Source organism: Tyto alba, unplaced genomic scaffold (assembly GCF_018691265.1).
Source record: "Tyto alba isolate M040663 unplaced genomic scaffold, T.alba_DEE_v4.0 Super-Scaffold_6, whole genome shotgun sequence".
In the NCBI taxonomy this organism is placed as follows: domain Eukaryota; kingdom Metazoa; phylum Chordata; class Aves; order Strigiformes; family Tytonidae; genus Tyto; species Tyto alba.
In genome coordinates, this window is record NW_024881327.1 from 42,527,695 (window position 1) to 42,548,225 (window position 20,531).

Consider the following 20,531-nt stretch of genomic DNA (forward strand, 5'->3'; position numbering starts at 1 on the left):
TTGATATCTGTTCTATCCCCCCCCAAGCACTAAAAGCATTCTCTTTGGAGAAGATGCTAAGGCTGAAAGACTAATTTTTCCACCTTTTTCCTAAATTCCATCTAGGTGTTTGATCACTCACTGCTCTCCTCTAGACTTTGTATGTGTGATTCACCTCTTTCCAAAGTATGGGCCTGGGTTTTAAAGTGTGGCAGCTGTGGCCTTAGAATCCTGAGTAGTGAAAGGATTACCTCCTGTATGCCTTACATGCCACAATGGCACTCGCCTTTATCTGAAATAGAATGACATTCTTGAGTTATCATTTTTTAATCTAATGTAATCCCTGATGTACTGCTATCCAGCCAGTTATTCTTAATCCTGTGCTGGCTTCTTGATCCATCCTGCTATTGACCTATCTGAGATCATAGGTTAACTGTATAAAATGTAATATCCTGTATTTGTTCCTATTAAAGTCCATTTTGTATTCTTTTACAATCTATTGGAACCATTGTAATGGTAAAATAAGTGAAGAACTATAGCAGATTGTCTTTGAAAATGAGGAATCATTTTGTTTAATCTTTCCTGGATGAATTCCAGCAGAGAAGTGGATCCTGCATTAGGATAGGGAGAGAAGTAGTAGAGGATTGGTTTTGAATCTCTTCCAGTCATAAAGTGATTTTTTTCAATAGCTTCCTTTGGACTTAACAAAGCAGGAGACTGACTGGAGACAATAGTCAATTGTGAGCTGTGCAAAATGTTGTATTTTGTCTATTTTAAACTATGTTGATAAATTTCTCCGAGGAGGCTAGGTAATCTCCTTCAATAAAAAGTATGCCTGAATTCTGCATCCAATACAGAATATAAAGGTATCTTCTGATTAATATATTGGGAAAAAACAGGGAAATGCAAACAGGGAGCTACAGATTCTGTCATATGTTAAAAATGTGCTAGCATTCCTTTTCTTTTTATGAAAGTCAGAATTACATGATTTATTTGTTCATCAGGAGCAGTATTTCTAGGAAGCCTATCTCAAAAGTGTATCTCTTGCTATACCTGTGACTGATGTAAGTGCATTATAACTGCATTTTAGCAGTGGAGAGGAATAGATAGCACATGTTAAAAGCCAGATAGCTGATATTACCTTGATGGGGTTTTGTAAGCATTTGCTTAAATATACATGGACCTAAAATAAATATTAGGAATAAAGGTAAGAGGTCCAATACTGGGAGAGACCACAATTATACTTGCATTTGCAACCTACTCCTGCCCTTTTAGGTATATTTGCTGTAGTTTTTGCCTTTACTTGCATCCTGCTTTCTTTGTCTTTGGAGTTTTTATCTTATTAAGCTCTTTGTGAAGGAATCACTGCTCTGTATAGCTAGCTGGTTTCAGGGCTTATTTTTGGGTGGGGAAGGAAGTACAAAAATCTAAAGTCACTCCTGTAGGTTTTAATGTTAAATTCTGTATTTTTAGTATGAACAATTTAAATTGGGACAGATGTAAGTATGAGTAATTGGTTAACTAAAAATATTAGGTTAATTTTTGGATGGGTATTTGCTAGTGTTTAATATCTTACAAATTTTGTAGCATTTTGTAATACCTAGAGTGTTTGTGTGTCCACAAGTTTGGATGGCCTCTTCTCCAAGTATATCACTTTGCCTAATAAACAGTAGTAACTTTCTCTAAATCTTTGCTTTATTTAACAATTTGTAAGGTCCTTCAGAAGGCCAGTTAAGTAGCTCTTGCAGAAAGAGAAACACCTATAGAAAATGGCAAGTGTGAAGCCTGAGGCAAGGCAACAATTCAGTCAGAATGCCAGTCTCTCCCAAGAAACTTGGTGTCTTTTCCTGTATGAGATGCAGTTAATGGGGCTTACTGAGCCCATTGCTCTGTCCAGTTTAAGGGGAATGTGGATTTCCTGGATGTTCTTTATTGTGATTCTTTTTTCACTTGCATTGTTCTCTGTTTATATGCCTCCCCTATAAATCTGCACCATACATTCACATAACTGTCAGGGTTTCCTGTGTCCTTGAGGAAACATTTCACTTGAGATTCGTATGTCTTCTGATGCCCCCCTTCTGTTGTTAGCGGATTCCAACCCTAGTTAGAGTGTGTTTGTGTTCAGTTTAGAGGTGTTACATGCAACTCTTGTCATGTAAGATAACCTTCCACCCCCCATTATGAGGAAAGAAACATTACTACAGGACAAACCTGCTCAGACTGAAATTCTCAAGTAACTCCCTTAAACACTGATATGGGGAACTCCAAAGAGAAAACAGGGGATGAATGGTGTTTCTCTAGAAACAAAGTTCCTTTATAACAGAACTATAGGGGCTAGAAGTCAAACATAGCTTGTCTTCTTTCATCCTCTGAGTGTTGGAGGCTGAAAAGTAAGAGGACAAAGGGGCTCTGTATATGCACGTCCATGAAATGGACTTGCAGTATCAATGAGAGTTACCGAGCCTATGCACCTGTATTAAATGCATTTGCAGAATCCCATCACGTAAAAAATCCTTCTTATCTGTGGAATCAGGATTTGCTGAAAGTCTTAAAACTAGACTCTATGTAACCCTTGGTGGCAATTCTCCCCTTTCAGCAAATAATGAGTCTGAATTATTTGTTATTTAGTGGATACTAGATTCTAGCTTTACTATATACTTCTAGTCTTCACCATTCTGTATTTTTTTCATCTAAGCAACACAATAAAACAATGACCTATGTTGTTGGATGCATAAATGGTGGTGGGGTTTTGGGGTTTGGAGTTTTGTTTTTTTTCAGGTCTCTTCATAGCAAAAGGGAACCTTATAGGAAAGCAGTATTTTACAGAGCTTCTTTGTTAACATTTAAGTTATTTCTTTTTTACCTTATGCAGACTAAGAAACCTAACTTGGCAGTTAATTTCATGCAATCACATACATATCTATCCTTTAGATCACACCTATCATGTACATCAAGTATCTAGCATTTAGACCCCATTTATTTCATTAGAAACAATTAATATTCACCAGCTAAATTCAGTAACTGAAAACAAAAGAGTTAAGAAACTTTCAGGGAGAACCTCTTGTGTTTCAGTTTGTGCGCATTGCCTCTTGGATGCAACTGAGAAGTCTGGGTTCTTTACATCCTTCCATCAGATATTTACAAGCACTGATGTGATCCCCCTGGACCTTCTCTTCTCCAACTAAACAGCTCCGCTCTCTCAGGCTCTCCTCATACGAGGGATGCTCTGTTCCCATCTTTGTGGCCATTCACTGGAGAGTCTAGAGTCAGAGACAACACTCCAGATGTGGCCTCATCAGTCGTGTGCCCAGGGAAGGATCACCTCCCTCCACCTGCAGGCAGTGCTCCTCCTAATGCAGCCCAGGAGACCATTAACCTTCTTTGCCAGAGTGGCATGTTGCTGGCTCATGGTCTTGTTGTCCACCACAGCCCCCCAGGGCCTTATTCTGCAAAACTGCTTTTCAGCTGGATGACCCCCAGACTGTACTGGTTAGTGTGGATTACTGGCCCCCAGCCTGTACTGGTTAGCATGGTTATTCCTCTCCAAGTGCAAGATTTGACTCTTCTTTTGTAACACTTGACTTTTTAAGCTTTGATTATTATTACCATAATTTCTTTTAATGCTGGGATTTTTATACATATGTCTAGGTACGCTGACATAGTTCATTTAAAATGTACTATCCAGGGGAATATATTTTTGAGAAGGACTAAATACATTAATTTGTTAGGAATTACAGTAAAATACTTCCTCTGTCCCATGGCAGCAGGTCTAGAGAATGCCCTGTGGCTGCAGAACTATTCTACTGATGCTGTGCTTCACATTAAAACGCAGGGAATATTTCTTCCTCAGTCCTCATAGGAGAGTGCTACACAAAATTGGATTGTATGGATGTTTTACTGATGGCTAGCTGGTATACCATGGCTGTGCAGTACCCTTTTAGTTTCATGTTCATGTTGTAGAATATCCTCTGGTTATGTCAACCTTCGCTCTAGCATAGGTAGTCATAGCTAAATTTAATGGCAAAAGTAGGCCTGTAATGATTTCTTTAACTCACAGTTCAGTGTTTGCTGTTCTGAACCTCAGATTTTTCCTACTGCTAGTGTTACTGCTTTCATGTTGATCTTGATGATTCTGTGTTTATACATTTAAGTCAATAATGATTGAAGAATTGAAGTCCCTTTTCCTCTAACTTCTGCTAACATTATCCAGAATTCACTGTTGCTCTGAAGTTACCCAGTTACCAATATAACACTTTTAATAGAAACATAGAACTAATAGTGAGTTTTTGCATTCACTAGACTGTTTTCAAGTTTGAACTACTGGTAAAGAAGCAAATTAGAAGCCAGCAATTAATGTATTACTAATTTTCTTGTGCTGCCATCTATCTCCTCAAGCTAAGGAGCTTTTGTTCAGTTTTAGAAAACAACATTTTGAGCTGGAAACAGATTTTGTGGTTCTCAAGTTACTTAGAAATTCTTTTTAGAGTCTGAAAATTCAGACATGATTCTTGTGTTCTTCCAGTTTCATCTGCAAATACTGAATGATGATGTCATTTTTCTGTGATAAATCTTCCCTTTTATTACTATTATTAAATCATATTTAAGATTACAAAAGCTTTTAATGCCTTTTAAGACTTCTGAGAACTTTCCTGTGAATTAATGCCAGGCTGTTCAGAACAAGGAGAAAAGAATCTTGAGCTCATTTAAAAGACTTCATGTATCTAACATAAGCTTATGTCTGTTTAAAGTATCAGAAATCTTCTCTCAGGCTGATTTTTCAAAGTCCAGTTGTTCAGGACTGTGATCCCAAATAGCGGATGTCTGCCAAGGTGATTTTTTTTCCCTGCTTTTATAATTGGACCCAAGATACATTCTATAATGAATTAGCTGTGATTTACCTCACTAAATCTACAGTTTTCTTTCTTCTGGGGCAATTAAATTGGAAAGCAACTATCAAATAATCTCCTAATCATAGAGCATTGTTAACTAAAAATTTTCAAGAAGCTGTGTTCTGAAACAAAATGCATTTGTTCTAAACTGTTTCCTCTGTGTGAGAAAGTTTGTAGTGATTGTCTCCATCTCCTTCCTTAGGACATTCTACTTGACTGATTAGATGATGTCCCCTTCATTGCTTGTGAAGACTATTTTGGGCACTTGCGTGTTCTCAGATATTATCATAGGGAACTCAGGGAAGTATCTGAGCACATTGCATGCTTGTGCATGACAAGACACGGAAGAGTCAGACACCTATTGTGCAACTACTTTTGAGATACCACAGGTGTCACACCTTTTGGTTTCCTCAGGCATGCCCTCTTTTTCTTCCTGGAAATTTTCTAGGACAAATTTGAGGATCTTTCTCACCGGTTGAGGACTTTATGCACGCTGTTAGACCAGTAACTCTAACTGGGCTGCAATAAATCTGGAAACTGTGATTATGTGGAACTCATACCGCTGATCTAAGCAGGCACAGAGCTCTGCAGGTAGAGCACGTTGGTAACATGTCGTACAGATTGCTGACCATGTGCAGAGCATCCGAAAAGTGAGTACACAGCAAGTCCACCATTTCTGGCAAACAGGAGTTGTGCAGTGCATGTGTGCAGATATTTTCTGCTCCAGAAATACAGGACAGGAACACAGCAGTTGTACAGTACTTACAAGAATATATCTAGATTAAGTGAAAAAAAAAAAAAAAAAAAAAAAAAAAGGCACATTGATTTGTAGAGGAAGGTGTGAATTTGATCAGTCTAAATTTGACCTAAGATTTTAAAACCTCTGTGAGGTTTAAGCTCCCACTAGTAAATTAACATTTCACACTGTCTGCTCTCTGCAGTTGCATCAAAAGGCAAATTTAAACAATATCAGTTTCTCACGAACCAAGTGGAATGTGTTACTTGTATTTATATTGAAGTAGATACTAAGAACCTAACAATGGATATTGCCCAACATACTGCATTCTCTTCCCTCTTACAAATGACTTTCTGTAGGCGCTTGTGCCTCGGGAGTTCAGGAAAATTTTTTTCTATCACCTTCACATTATCCTAAATCACAATTTTTTCCTTCTAATTAGTACATAACATACATTTCCACCATCTAAAATATAGCAAATGCTTTAAAGAATGAAGTGTGTTATTGCCACCTGGTGGGAGCCTTGTGTGTGTAATTTACTAATTACAGACAGGATTGTAAAGATGTTGAAACAACTCAAACTGACCAACACCATCCTGCAAGAACACAGACTAACTACATTTGACATCATAAGAATAATTAGATGATTGCATTTGCTATGACAAAACAGCATTGTTGAAGAGTTGCAACCTGTCCCTACACTCCTTTTAATGTCAGGTAAAGTAAGTAAATTCCATGGCTTTTGATGTGAATCAACAGGATTGGAGTAGTTACATGTGTAAATAAAATCTGAACAAACACGGTGAAATATATTGTAGACAAATTGTATGTAAAAGGTTTTGGGAACATAAGAGCCTAGTGGACAAAGGACAGATGTTTATAACTGCATTTTAAATTGACTGAACCCTTTCTCTTGATTATTTTATGTAACTGACAATGAATAATGTGAACTTTGCAGATAATAATTCTGAAATTATCTATTTAATAATTCCTTAACACTTCACTTTCTTGTCACATTTCTGTCAGTGTGCTTGTATTCAAAGCTTTAAAATAAGTGGCCAGTTTTTTCAGGCAGAAAGCAGTGAGATTTGGAGATAGCATTATTGACATAAATATGATTTTAAAGTTTAATGACTAATAACACTAAGAAGGCTTCCTGACTAAAACACTGAAAGCCACGATATGACAGAATTTGATATGACATGTATAGGACTAATAGCATGTATTTCCTGTCAGAAATTTATTTTTCAATGTGACAGTTATGCACATTTTTAAAACCTTAATTAAATTCTGCACAATTTCTGTTACAGAATCATTTACATTAAACGTGCCTGAATCTGAGACATAGCAACTCAGTTTTTCAGCCGGCAGTTTATACATAATGTTTTGTGGATGGAGAACAACATGTCTGTTTTCTGCTGCGTACCAGATGGAATCTTGGAACGGATGGAAAGTAGTTTATAGAATAATTTTTGTAGTATCCTTTGGAAATTATTAACATTTTGTATTTCAAGCTATGTGACTTGTCCATTTGACAAAGCAATGGTCATTTCTATTTGTCCAAAGTTGGCCAGAGATTATTTCTGCCTGAAATGTAGGAAGATGTTTATAACTTTAATTCCTAATAGTCAGGGACTGAATTAGCTAATGCCAGAGCTAAATTCTCTTTAACTGTCAAATTCCAGATTTAACACTGCCAACCATCTGGAATATTCCTTGCTAACTTACTTTCTATAATGATCCGCTCCACTTCCTTCTTTTCTCCTGCTATTTGGGAGAAACTGAACAGAAAAATCTTTGCTTTCGAGGTTTGTTCTAATTCATTAAAATTATTCTGAAAAAGAGAGGGGGGGAAATGGTTACTCCAATATACTTGGGTGAAGAAAACGTATGTAAATATATTGAGGTTAATTCATAACTATATTAGGGTCAGGGTCTGGAGAATCTGTACACTTTACAGCAGTCCTTGTAGAAATTCTTGCATCACTGCCTTTTGATTTGTATCTCTCATACAAAGTCCAGTACAAAGCTGTACTTCAGAAAGTAAAAGCAACCTCTTACGCTTGAGAATGCTGGAAATTACCCGAATCATGCATGGGTTTTTTGATAATTAAAAAAACTAAACAAAATTGCACACAAATCATGAAAAATCTTAAAATTCTTTATTTAGTATGGCTGAAGGAATGTTTTTTGTTTTACGGTTTGCTGCTCATGTTTTGCATGCTCGTTTAATCCATAAAGCAGTCTGTCATATAGTCAAACAGATGGTACACATATGTGTCCCCTTGAGTAGGTAACAGAATGAACACATACAACATTCTACACGCACCAACTTGGGTTGCGCTGAATTGTTTCATTCATTCACACTAGAGGTCACTGTGAGCAAAAGATTATGCTCGACCTGCAAAGGAAAGGAAACTGGCGAATGGATCGATTTACAGGACGAAATTTGTGGCACACTCTCCAATTTGGAAGGTTGATTCAAATTCATCTGTGTTAAATATGTTGAGGGGCACCATGGTACCTCTTAATGCAACCTCGCTTCCTTAAAAACTATTTACAAACTGCGGAGTAAGAAGTTACTCCTAGCAAGAAGTCCTCAGTGCTTCTGTCCAGTTTAATTTTAGACCGAATTTCATCTCTGGCAACACCAAACAGATTAAAGATAAGAGTTCTAGACTTCGTTGATGCTTGTTGCTGTTTTTTCATGTAGAAATATTTGAGGTAATATTCCTTCCCTCTAGGAAGTCTGCCCCGTTTTCTCTAGACTGTAGCAGAACAGAACAAATATAACTTTGATTCAGGTGCAGCTTCAGATATTAAGAGAGCCAAGTCCCATTCAGATTGTGGATTAGCAACGAAATCAGTAGCCACCTCAGAGTGAAGCTGTGAAAAGAACAAATCAAGAACATTCAAGGAAGTGAAAGAGGAACACACTCCTTTACCGGCTCCAGGGAATGCATCCAGCCCAGGACTTACCTCCCGACAGCTGATGTGTCAGACCTTTGCAGCCTTACTTAATTATCGCCTGCGTGAATATGGTTGTGCCTGTGCCCACTTTAAAATCTTTTCCTCTTTCACTGTGTATGTCCATGATTAGAAAAGAAAGCTGAGAAAGAAGTGCAAAACTGAACATCTGATGCCACGTAAGTCACCTATAGCATAGGTATTCATGGAAAGGAAAATGTTGACCCTTTCCTCACAGCTGAGAGAGCTAATAGCAGAATGACAGTGTTGCTTTTTTATATAAAGCAATGATGATGACTACTACTGGCGTGCTGCCATCCAAAGAGTATTTGGCATAAGGATAGGGGATAAACAGCGGTTAAAAGAGCAGTGGACAAGGAAAGATGCTCACATTACCCTACATACTTTAGCACATGAAAACAGGTACTTACACAAAAGCTACTCCAACCCTGAGGTGACAGAAGTATATTTAATATGCACATCTTGGAAGAAGAGTCTTCATCATCATCTTCACAAAACTCTTCAATTCCTATTTTTACCTGCTTTTTGTGCCCACTACTTTGTTTTTCTTTCTGTTCCCTCCCACCCTTGCCTTCTATTAATTCTTTCTCCCATATGTCTGTCCCAAATGGCACTAACATCTTATTTGCTGACATATTGTTGATTCTCCAGATTTTACGTCTATTGTCTCAGTATGATTAATGTATTATGCTCTTTCTGACAGAAAATAGCTGCTGCTTTAGATTTACACACTGCCTTCAAAAAATTAAAAAAAAATCTGTTTTCAGCTTGGTCCTTAGTCTAATGAAACAAACATACCCTCCTGCTCATGAGGTATGCTGGAGCTTTTATTGCACTAATTTTATGCTGATGCAATGCTTCCATCAATTAAATTATATTGTCAAAATGGGTGTAACAGAGTAAATAACACAACCTATTATTTTGAAATAACAGCTGTTGTCTTAATTGGTAAGGTGGGGCAAAAAAGATGATCTTTAAGAAGGCTTTTAGTACAGGTAGCACCACTCAGATATTTTAATTTCCATAAGGTACTTCCTTTCATAACTACTGAAAATGCACATGGTATTTCTCTATGAGTTTTTCAGATCATCTCACAACAAGAGATCTGCAGATAATATTTTTGCTAGGATTAACATATTCCAGAAACATCCAGAGTAATTACGTCAATTCTGTTTCTGAGTGTACCATGGATTAAAGAAATGGACTTCTGTTCAGAGGAGGTGTGACAAACATACAGAGTTGAAGGCTTTTCACTGGAATGATTCATACTTCATGCAGGTCTGTTTTCTTGGATGATCACTGCTTTCTCTCGTCATTTTAGGAACAGTTTGGTTAAATAGTTTTCCCTCTGGACTGCTGAGAAACTACTTGTATACCAGCAGTGCTTTCATTTCAGTAATATGATAGGTACATCAGTATGAATTGATTAACTTAATAACAAAATGTTGAATTTAAATGCTGCTTAGCATGATCTCGTCTTTTGCTGTTACAAATTAAGTTTTCTGAGACAGACTTTTCTTAAACATTTCAATACTACAGGCATGTCTAGATTCTGAAATACAAATTTCACAACAGAATGTGAAAATGTCAGTTTGTATCACATTCAGTTTAACACAGGTGACATGAGTTGCTTAGAGCATTCCATGTCCCTGCTTAAGTATATTTCTGCAGCTTATTTATAACTATATGGAAAAGCAGTTAATTTCAGCCTATATCTCAGTACTGCACCTCTGATGTTCAGGCAATCATTCCTACTACATTTTGTCATCTCTTGAGTAAACAATGTTTGCAGAAATCAGCGAAAGTCAAAAAACATCACTCTATATATTTACAAAATATTTGTAAAAGGATTATTGATTTTCTCATACAAAAATAAATTGGCTGAACTGCAACCTTTTTTATTTTGTTCTTGTTGCAATAGGATTTTCTTTAATCTAGGCTGATGGGAACCTCATGCAGTTAAACAAGGGGACGTGTAAAATCCTGCACCTGGGGAGGACCAACCCCATGCACCAATACATGCTGGGGGCAACCCAGCTGGAAAGCAGCTTGGCAGGAAAGGACCTGGGGGTTCTGATGGACATCAGGTTGAACATAAGCCAGCAGTGTGCCCTTGTTGCAAAGAAGGGTAATGGTATCCTAGCTGAGTCAAAGCATTGGCAGCAGGTGGAGGGAGGTGATCCTTCCCCTCTAGTCAGCACTGGTGAGGCCACACCTGGAGTGCTGTGTCCAGTTCTGGGCTCCCCAGTACAAGAGAGACATGGACAGACTGGAGAGAGTCTAACAAAGGGCCACTAAGATGATGAAGGGGCTGGAGAATCACCTATGAGGAAAGGCTGAGAGAGCTGGGACTGTTCAGCCTGGAGAAGGCTCAGGGGGATCTTGTCAATGTCCATAAATAGCTGAAGGATGGAGCCAGGCTGTTTTCGGTAGTGCCCAGTGACAGGGCCAGAGGCAGCGAGCACAAACTGAAATACAGGATGCTCTGAACATCAGGGAAAGCTTTTTTATTGTGAGGGTGACCAAGCATTGGCACAGATTGCCTGATGAGGTCATAGAGTCTCCAACCCTGAAGATACTCTAAAGCTGTCTGGCTGTGGTCCTGGGCAACTGGCTGTAGGTGGCCCTGTTTGAGCAGCGGGTGTTAGAACAGATGATCTCCAGAGGTCCCTTCCAACTTCAACCATTCTATTGATTCTATGAGTCACAGTGCATAACTGAAATTTTAAAAGGTGTTGCAACAAGTGCTTACAGTACTTCCACGTTTCTTCTCTCTAGCTGTAACAACTGGCAACTGTGGTAATGCCAAATGGGAATTAATGATTAGTGATAAAGTGTAAGGCAAAGTGAAATTAGTGGAGTTGTTAATGAAAGCTGCCATCAAGTTTGAGCTTGGTTTACTCTCAGTACTGTTACATGTATTTATACGACATGTGAGTATATAAGGTATGTGTGACAATTCGTTCACTGCAACTAAACTGTTGGGCCTTTTCTTAAGTAGGGATCTGATCAAGTTCAGCAATGGCACTAATAGGCATTTTCAATGTAAGATCGACCATAAGCAACCACAGAATATATTTTATATTGAGTCTCACTAGTAGCCAGTGTGGCAGTTTTAACCTTGAACTGAGCTCCCCTGGAATGACTTAAGCCACGTGTGACTGTGCCTGGTGGTGGAAAGGAATAGGCACAAGCAACTGGGGAGGCTTCATTTTACACTTCCTTTTTAGTTACTTTTCCAGCTACCACCCTCATTTACACCTGTTACCAAAGCAAGTTACATCCGTTAAGCACACCCACGAAATATCAAATCAACTGTATAGAACAATATCTTGAAGCAAATGTGAATAGCAGGGGGAGCAGATTGAAGCAGTAGAAGTTTGTCATATCTGAGTTAAGTCATACTGTCAGTCTAAAGAAACAACAGGTAATACAAGGCAGGCATTGAATGTTCCTGATAAAACCATATTACACTCAGACTGCAAATGATCTTCTGAAAAATAACTGGTTTTATTCAAATTTTATTTTCATTTGAAGTAAACAAAAGCTTAACTTCATGTTTGTTGAAACTTATTTTAGGTAAAAGGAAGAATTTTCTTATGACTTCCAAGGCAAGGAAATACTACGGATGCTGGGGACCACATTTTTGTTTGGGGATTTAAAAAAACAGCATGCAATAACAAGTAAGATCTAACTGGCATTTTAAAAATGAAACATATTGTAGCTCCCCATGATCTGCTGCAACCTTGTAACTTGTGAAAATCAACCTAAGTGACTAAATTACATGAATAGCTGAAGTTTAATCTCCCATTTCAAGTTTGTGAGGTTAGGGGTGGGGTGTTTAATTAGAAACTGCTCACAGTACCATGTAGGGACCTTGACTTAGTTAAAGTAGCTCAAAAATAAAAAGTAATATATTACTACTAAAAATAAGTACGTTTACTACCAATACAACAGCAACACTGGCAGGTAAGTTTACAGCTGACTACCAAGCCCAGGAGCTTTCCATGCATGTGGCAGAAGTACAGGTGTACGTAGTAATAACACAGATGACATTTAGGAGTAACTACTTACTCGGTTACCACTTCCTTCCCCTCTCACTTCACTCCTTTTGCTCGGTACGGAGGAGCGCGGCGTTAGGGGAAGGTGCCCCCTGGCAGGCCTGGGGCGGCTGTGAGGGCACCAGCGCCTGCCCGCCGCCATGCTCGCTAACACACGGCCCCTGGGCAGAGCTGCCCCAAGGCCCTCCTTCACTCCCCAGCAAGAGAAGTTAAGAGCCCTGTTTGAGGTGAAGGGCTTCATCCGCACCTCGGGCAACTCGGGGCCGACGCCGGGTGAAGCCGTCGCGCACCAACCCCGACACTCGGTGGCGGCTCGGGCCGGCCTGGCCCGCGGCCCGGCTCCGCCACTTCCAGGCCGCGCCCCCGCCCCGCCTCACAGCGCCCGCCCCGCGGCCCCTCTCCGGATCGCGGGCACCGCCCCCCCCCCACCCCCCCACCCCCCCCCCCCGCTACCCCGTGCTGCCATTTTGGAGCTGCCCCGGCCGCCTCCGCCAAAACACCCCCACGGGCGGGCGGACAGCCACCCGCTGCCGCAGCGCTGGAAGATGCCGCGCACCACGCAGCGACCTCCGCCGCCCCGGCAGCGGCCGCTCCTCTACCGCCACCCGCCTGAGCGCCCCCCCGGCGCGACCCGCCTCCGCCTCCTCCTCCTCCTCCCGCCAGCCCCTCCCGGCAGCGGTGGGGGCTGCCCCGGGGAGCGGCGGGTGGTGAGTGGCAGCGGGGAGGGGAGGGGAGGGGGCCGCGGCCGGTGGGCGGGCCGGGGCCGCCCTGTAGGGCTGCGGGCGGCGAGCGAGGCCTCACTTGGCGCCCAGGAGCCGCGGGGAAACTTGTCGCCGGGAGTCCGCGCTGGTGACTTCGCCCTGCCGGGCTCGGTGAGCGTCTGGGGCGGGGACCGCGGGCAGGACGGCCTGAGCTGCCGGGCTCCCTCCCGCCCGTCCCCCACCGGGGCTATCCGGCCTTCCGGGGTGGCAGCCGCCGCCCGGGCACCCTCCGGCCCGGCGCGGGGCGAGGCGGAGCCAACCCCGGCTCTCCCGTCCCGGCCCGCCGGGAGCTGCGGAGGGACCGCCGGCAGCGCGGCTGGGCCGGCCGGGCCGGCGTCCTGGGGCGGCGCGGGCCCGCGGGTGGCCCCCGGTTCCTCCTGCAGAGCCGGCTGGCTTTAAACAAGCCTGGCCTCCCCGAAAGCCTTACCCTGCCTCCCGTCCCCAGGCTTTCAGAGCAAATCCTAAGATCGAACAGAAGGGCTGTAGCTTCTGTTCGCGTCTAAGCCTGCAGTAGGGAAAGTTGGCGGCGTCCTTTATAGGACGAGTGCAGAGTGACTGTTGGGACGGCAGTATTTTTGCTAGCTAGCTAACCCCGAGGTAAGTGTTTTCTCGTTCATCGCACGCGCACTGGAGGGCTGCCTTTGTTGCCCCATCCCCTTTGTGGAGGGGCCCGCCCCGAAGGAGCGGGAGTCGCTCCGTGCCCGCGTCCCGGGCAGGGGGGCCCGGCCGTCTTCTCTCCCCCTTCTCCCTTCGGAGCGCGGAGGTCAAGTTTAAGATCGGATGCAAAGTAACTTTTGTGATTGGTTAAAAATACTCAAGCTGGTTTACTGGGAAAGTATTTTAATCTCCGTGTTTTCCTAGGGACTGTTTGAAGGTTGAACTGAACTGTGTTGGCTTATTTATAACTTGATGTAGAAATATAATACAGAAAGGCATTTACTTATATCAGTAAAATATTTCCCAGTTTAGGGAAGCTTAATTTTGGCAATCAAGTTGTCTAAATTGCAAACATGTTTTACAGTTGTAATATTGCTGATGCTTTTAGATTCCTGTTGTGATTTTAGTGCCCTTTTAAGTGGAAGAAGCTATCTAAGTAGTGTATCTTTGGGTTTGGCTATACCACTTTCATCTTTACAAGGACATCTTTAGGTCAGTATTCTGAGCATACAGAATTCAAAAATGGAGTTTGTAGCCAGAGGCCTTCTACAATCTCTTTTGCAAATTGCTTAACTTCAGGGAAGTTGCTCTTAAGCAGAAAGAGTTGCTGTATGTTAAACCGTGGTAGTACATGCATACTTTGCTACTTTCTCTCTTGTAAAAGCTAAGCTTTCAGTAAGCACTTTCATGCAAGGTTACTGATTTAAGGAACTTTTTACTATAGAACAGAAATCCTCTCATCATTTAGGAGAGGGCTTACAGTGGAAATTAAAAGGCCTTCCCTTGTAAGGAATTGTAAGGCCTTTTGCTCCCTGCCTTAGTGTTTTTTTTTTTTTTGTATAAATAATATTTTTTATAAAATTGGACATTAGTTTAGTAGTAAGTAAAGTCAGATTATTTTGGATCATGTGTATTTCAATTGGCAGTGTCTATGAAGAACATCTTTGTGGTGTCCCTCTCCTCATTTCCAGTGGAAGAGTGCTACATTTTCTCTTCCTTTGCCTTCTTACCTTTTTTGTCTTTCTCTGTCGCCTGATTAGGTGGTGGCTGTGAACTAGGCCCTTGATACAAAGTGAATTTTTCTTTCATTGTAGACATGTCAATACTGTTCTGTAAAAAGTTAGGGGCTAGTCTTTATTTCTTTCATGTGTAAGTAGAACATCAGATTCAAAGAAGTTATTTATAGGCGGTATTTATAGGATTGATCATAATTGTAGCGTTTCTCTACGCTTGAAAATTAGTTCTTAGTTAGGAAGAAGGACAGTCGCTGTGCTGGCACAGTGCTATAATAATGGTCAGTCTTACTCAACAATAGCTACTCATGCTTGGAATTATTGAAGAATGTATAAATACATCTTGTAGTTGCTATCAGCCTTCTTGCCGTTTTCTCAGCTTTCTGTTCAACTAACTATACAAATATATTCAGATTTTAAATCGTTCTCTGGTTTTATGTTGTAACCCTACTAAATGGTAATTAATCATTATTCTCTTCTTTTGCAGCTAAAATGAATTCAGATCCTGATCCTCCCTCAAGTCCTTCTCACCCCCAGCTGCATCTTGGAAGGTCCCAGCTAAACGCTGCTGCTGTGGACCGTAGTGAGAACAATCAGAAATCTGGACCATCCTCAGGAGATACTGCAACTTCTTCTTCTTCAGTTCCTGGCTACTCCCACAGAAGGGAGAAAGCTGAAAAAAATGGTAAGTGTGAAAGCAATTTTTAGGCAAAATTGGTTTATGTTAAACACTGGGAGATTATTGTGTGTATACGTATTCTAAATTCTGTTTAGAGAGGCACTGTAAAGTAGGAAAATAAATTTCTGCAATTTTCCTTTAACCTATTGTTGTGGAAGACACTTTTCTTCTGTACCTTACTTTGTGCATATTTTTGAGTTTTCCCATCCATTTTTTCTTATGTGTACAGAGCAACAGCTTGTTTAAAAAATTGGCAGGAAGAATTAAATGTAATTTAGCATAATACTAAGGTTTTGATTTAATTTTTTAGTTGGCTAGATCTTATGCTAACTATAGCTTTAATATGAAATCTGACGTGGATGAATAGATACTACTCTAATGTCGACTGAGGGAATAATAAACTGATATATGAAACCAAAACAACAGAAGGAAAGTTAAGATTAGTAGGCAGATAAGAAGTTGGATTAAGAATCATGATACAGTTTGAAAGACAGAATGATACTTTTTTTTTTTTTCCCTCATTGTGAAACCATTGAGTTTCAAAGATTGTGAAAACTGATGGGATGAGAAATGTCTTGTGCAAAAGATAGAAAGAAAAATATCTGGCTCCTGTATTCAGGTGCTGAGTTCCAGTTTTAAATTCAGTTTGTAATCTAACACTTGTGCAAAAAGGTCCTGTGTTTGAGGTCTAGCAAAATTACTGCTCTTTAACTGTTAAAAATCGGATTTTTTTATTCTGAAACTGCTTATGTGCATTCCCTTATGTTCATAAATATGAGTTCCTTTATTGAAGATAATAAAGCTATCCAAGAGGTTAAAATTAATAAATATGTGAATATCTACGTGTCATGTATCAGATGCAGCTGAGCTCTGCACATAGTTCAGGCCAATACTGTAGCTGTGTTAGCACATCTACTGTTTGCATCTAATTCAGAACTGACTGTTGGAACCTTCTGGGTTCATTGTTAATAAAAGGCACATTCCAGATAGAAATTCAGGTATCCAAAAAGTTCTCTTCCAACATGCCTCAGCGTATTATTACCAACTTTGTCATTTCACCCACCTGTAAAAGAATTCAGAGATAATGGAGAATTGACATTTCTAACATTAATTACATAATTTTTCATTTAGGATCAGTGCTAACAGGTATGTTTTCTTCCTTTCTTCATTTTCCAGTTTCTTGGTATGCTTCAACAGGGAAAGAATAGCAACAATGTTAGGAATATGGTATGGAGTTATCTTAGGCTTTGTTATAATATGGTTTGAAAAAGGAAAACATAGGTTTCTGTTATTGATGCCCACATTTGTGCAGGATTCTGAAAATTAATATAAGCTATCAGTCTAGTAGTCTTTTACACAAAGATTCTGTCAGCTATTCTTCTCTAGCTAATTTGGAGATTCTCCTATTCTATATAAATATTTGACTTCAAAAATCATATTGAATTTTGTCTTAGTTCTCTTCAGTAAATATAGTGTATATACTAATGATTCCTATGTAGTTTTGCATTATAGATGTTTTGGTTTGTACCCCGAAACAGGTAAGAGGGTTTTTTTCTTACCCAAAACAGGTAAGAGGACTTTTGAGCACTGATATATTTCTCCATTTCAGTTGTGACTCATTCCTGATTACTTTAAATCTCTTCCCATTAAAATCCTCTCAGTGCCTGGTACCACTGTCATTGCCCTTTCCATTCCCATCTTAATATACTCAAGTATTTAATACTGCAGAATGAGCTACTGTTGCCATTGTGTCATGCTGGAGTCTGTAACAACCAAGATTTTAGTGGAAATAGATAGCAAATATGTTCGATAAGATCATGTTTCTTCATCCAGTATTTTCTTCCATGGTTATTTTAGATTTATGTAATTTTCCATAATACTAACAGTTTCTAGAACTGTAAACTCTTTTAAAAGAAAGGAAGCAGAGAATTTTTCTTCCACCTGCAGCAGCATTGGGCATCAGAGCTTAAAAATGGGGATTTTAGTAGGACTTCAGAAAGAAATACAAATAGAGACAAGTACAAATTCACAGTCATGTGTGCCCATATGGAAACAAATATGTAAAAGGTGATGTCTCAAACAGAAAATTGGCGCTTCAGTAATTTTTAAAATATTTGAACTGATAGAGAAGGTATTGCTTGGAATCACTAGAGCCTTTACCAATAAATAACAGTTGCTGATAGATATAGGAAGAGCGAAGGATCTGGTCTCTTAGCCATGGGATGTTGTGGTCTGGTTGTATAAAAGGACATATGCACTAGGCCAGATGTTCTGGGAAGGGCTGTTCCAACTTCTTTCTTAGCAGGTTAAGAACTCAGTTACTTTGGATAGTCACTGTGTCACCATGGTGACAACTGTAAGTCTGAGTGATGTAAAAGAGGACAGAAAAGACTATAACATTGCTGTACAGAGAGCCATCTCAAAAAATATTATTAAATATGTAGAACACTCTTCTCTATAGGTGGCTTAAATATCTTGCAAAAAGCTCTACAAACTTAATTTTGTAATAGAAGTGATGTAGTTTTTAATAAATCATCTGTGATTTCTGTTGGAGAAGGGGAGATGTACAATGTCCATCTCAAAATCTTGAAAGGTGGTTCTACCTCAAGCCTATCTACCACATGTCCATGTGCCTTTCCCACAAAGGAGGTTGCTGCTATCCTGGGCTGCGGTAGACAAAGCATTGCTGCAGATGGAGGGAGGTGATCCTTCCCCTCTACTCAGCACTGGTGAGGCCACACCTGGTGTGCTGTGTCCAGTTCTGGGATCTCCAGTATGAAAGAGACATGGACAGACTGGAGAGAGTCTAACAAAGGGCCACTAAGATAATGAAGAGGCTGGAGCAGCTCTCCTGTGAGAAAAGGCGGAGAGAGCTGGGGCTGTTCAGCCCGGAGGAGGAAAGGCTCAGGGCGATCTTACCCATGTCTATAAATACATGAAGGGAGGGTGCAGAGAAGATGGAGCCATGCTGGAGCCAGTGTTTTCAGTTGGGGCAGGTGACCTCCAGATGTCCCCTTCAACCGCAACCATTCAGTGATTCTTAATTCTTGCCAACATATCTGTATATCTGATCTGTGCTTTTTCTTCCAGTCTCTACTTATATATGCTCTGTTTAAGGCTATAGCATCAGTGTGAATGTTAAGTAATTTATTTCCTGGAAACGCCCATCTCCTACTCCTGCAGCATTATTCGTATCTTGCAGCATTATCCAGCAAATTAATGAATGCTCTGGCTCTGACTCAGTAAAGCACTTAGGCATACACGCATCCTCAGCTGCACAGGTACTTCATTTGAATCGAATTTCTACAGTATAGGGTTTTTTCTGAGCAATTTTTCACTCTGTCTTCTGCTAATGTATCATTAGGTAGTGTTTTTGTTATTCCTTGTATAATTCATTTCACAATGGGAGGTAGCAGTGCTTCAGGAATTATTGTGCAAATCTAATTTGGATTTAATGAAAAAAACAATATTCAGTTGTTGAGCTTGACATGATTTGTAGATACTGTGTTTGTTGCTTTAAAAAAGCAAAGGAGGGTATTCCTATTTCTACCTAAAGCCATTGTGTTTTCCAGAAAACTTATGCCTATATAAGTTTTTGGTGTTTATGTATACGTTAGGAATGAAATGAATATCAATACGTCAACTCTCATGTTAAAAAATAAATCAAAAAAATTTAAAAATTGTTACACTTTCAAGGATGTTCCTGAACAGGAAGTTTATTGGTGAGCAAAGCATATACACTACTAATTAGGCCTTCTGAAATTTCAAAACCTTTGAGTCATCAGTATTCACATAAGCAAATTACAGGAGAGTTGCCAGTTGCTTAAACAAAATACTTCTGCCATTATTTTAGTAGTCTCTGCCAAGAGGAACATGGTGTATAGCAGGGAAGACCAGTGGCTGCTTGCTAATGAAGTCTGGTGAAGTTTGTTGAAACAGACTAAGACTCAAAGGTGGATTGTGATCAACCCTGCAGAGAAGGGCTTGGGGATAGTGGTGGATGGAAGACTGACTATGAGCCAGCAATGTGTGCTCACAACCTAGAAAGTCGCCTGTATCGTGGGCTGCATCAAGAGAAGTGTGGGCAGCAGGTCGAGGGAGGGTATTCTCCTCCTCTCCTGTGCTCTCATGAGATCCCACCTGGAGTCCTGTGTCCAGCTCTGGGGCCCTGAAAGATGTGGACCTGCTCCAGTGGGTCCAGAGGAGGCCACAAATATGATTGGGGGCTGGAGCACCTGCCCTGTGAGGACAGGCTGAGAGTTTGGGTTGTTCAGCCTGGAGAAGAGAAGGCTCCGGGGAGACCTTATAGCGGCCTTCCAGTGCTTAAAGGGGGGCTACAGGAAAGGTGGGGAGGGACTCTTCATCAGGGAATATCATGATAGCATGAGGGGTAATGGTTTTAAACTGAAAGGGGGTAGATTTAGGTTTGATATAAGGAAGAAATTCTTTCCTGTGAGGGTGGTGAGGCACTGGCACAGGGTGCCCAGAGCAGCTGTGGCTGCCCCCTCCCTGGAAGGGTTCAAGGCCAGGTTGGACGGGGCTGGGAGCACCCTGGTCTAGTGGAAGGTGTCCTTGCCCATGGCAGGAGGTTGGAACTAGATGATCTTTAAGATGCCTTCCATCCATTCTGTGATATATGATCAAATTCCCTAAGACACTTTTATGCCTCCAGGTGCACAGGCCCCTCAGTTTCTGTCTAGCTGCTACAGACCCCTTTTTGGCATCTGTATTTCACCCACTCTATGCATCCTCCTTCCTTCAGATACAG

The 20,531-nt window shown here is 40.7% G+C and overlaps 1 protein-coding gene across 1 annotated transcript in view; it reads left to right on the plus strand.

Moving 5' to 3' along the window:
* Positions 1-13,364: 13,364 nt before the first annotated feature.
* The window catches only part of WFS1 (wolframin ER transmembrane glycoprotein), a 35,114-nt gene continuing 27,947 nt past the window's right edge, over positions 13,365-20,531 (plus strand). The window contains exons 1-2 of the mRNA XM_042808206.1: positions 13,365-13,525; positions 15,572-15,769. Coding sequence (XP_042664140.1) covers positions 15,577-15,769 — 193 coding nt within the window. The 5' untranslated portion in view covers positions 13,365-13,525; positions 15,572-15,576. The remainder of the gene's footprint in view (positions 13,526-15,571; positions 15,770-20,531) is intronic.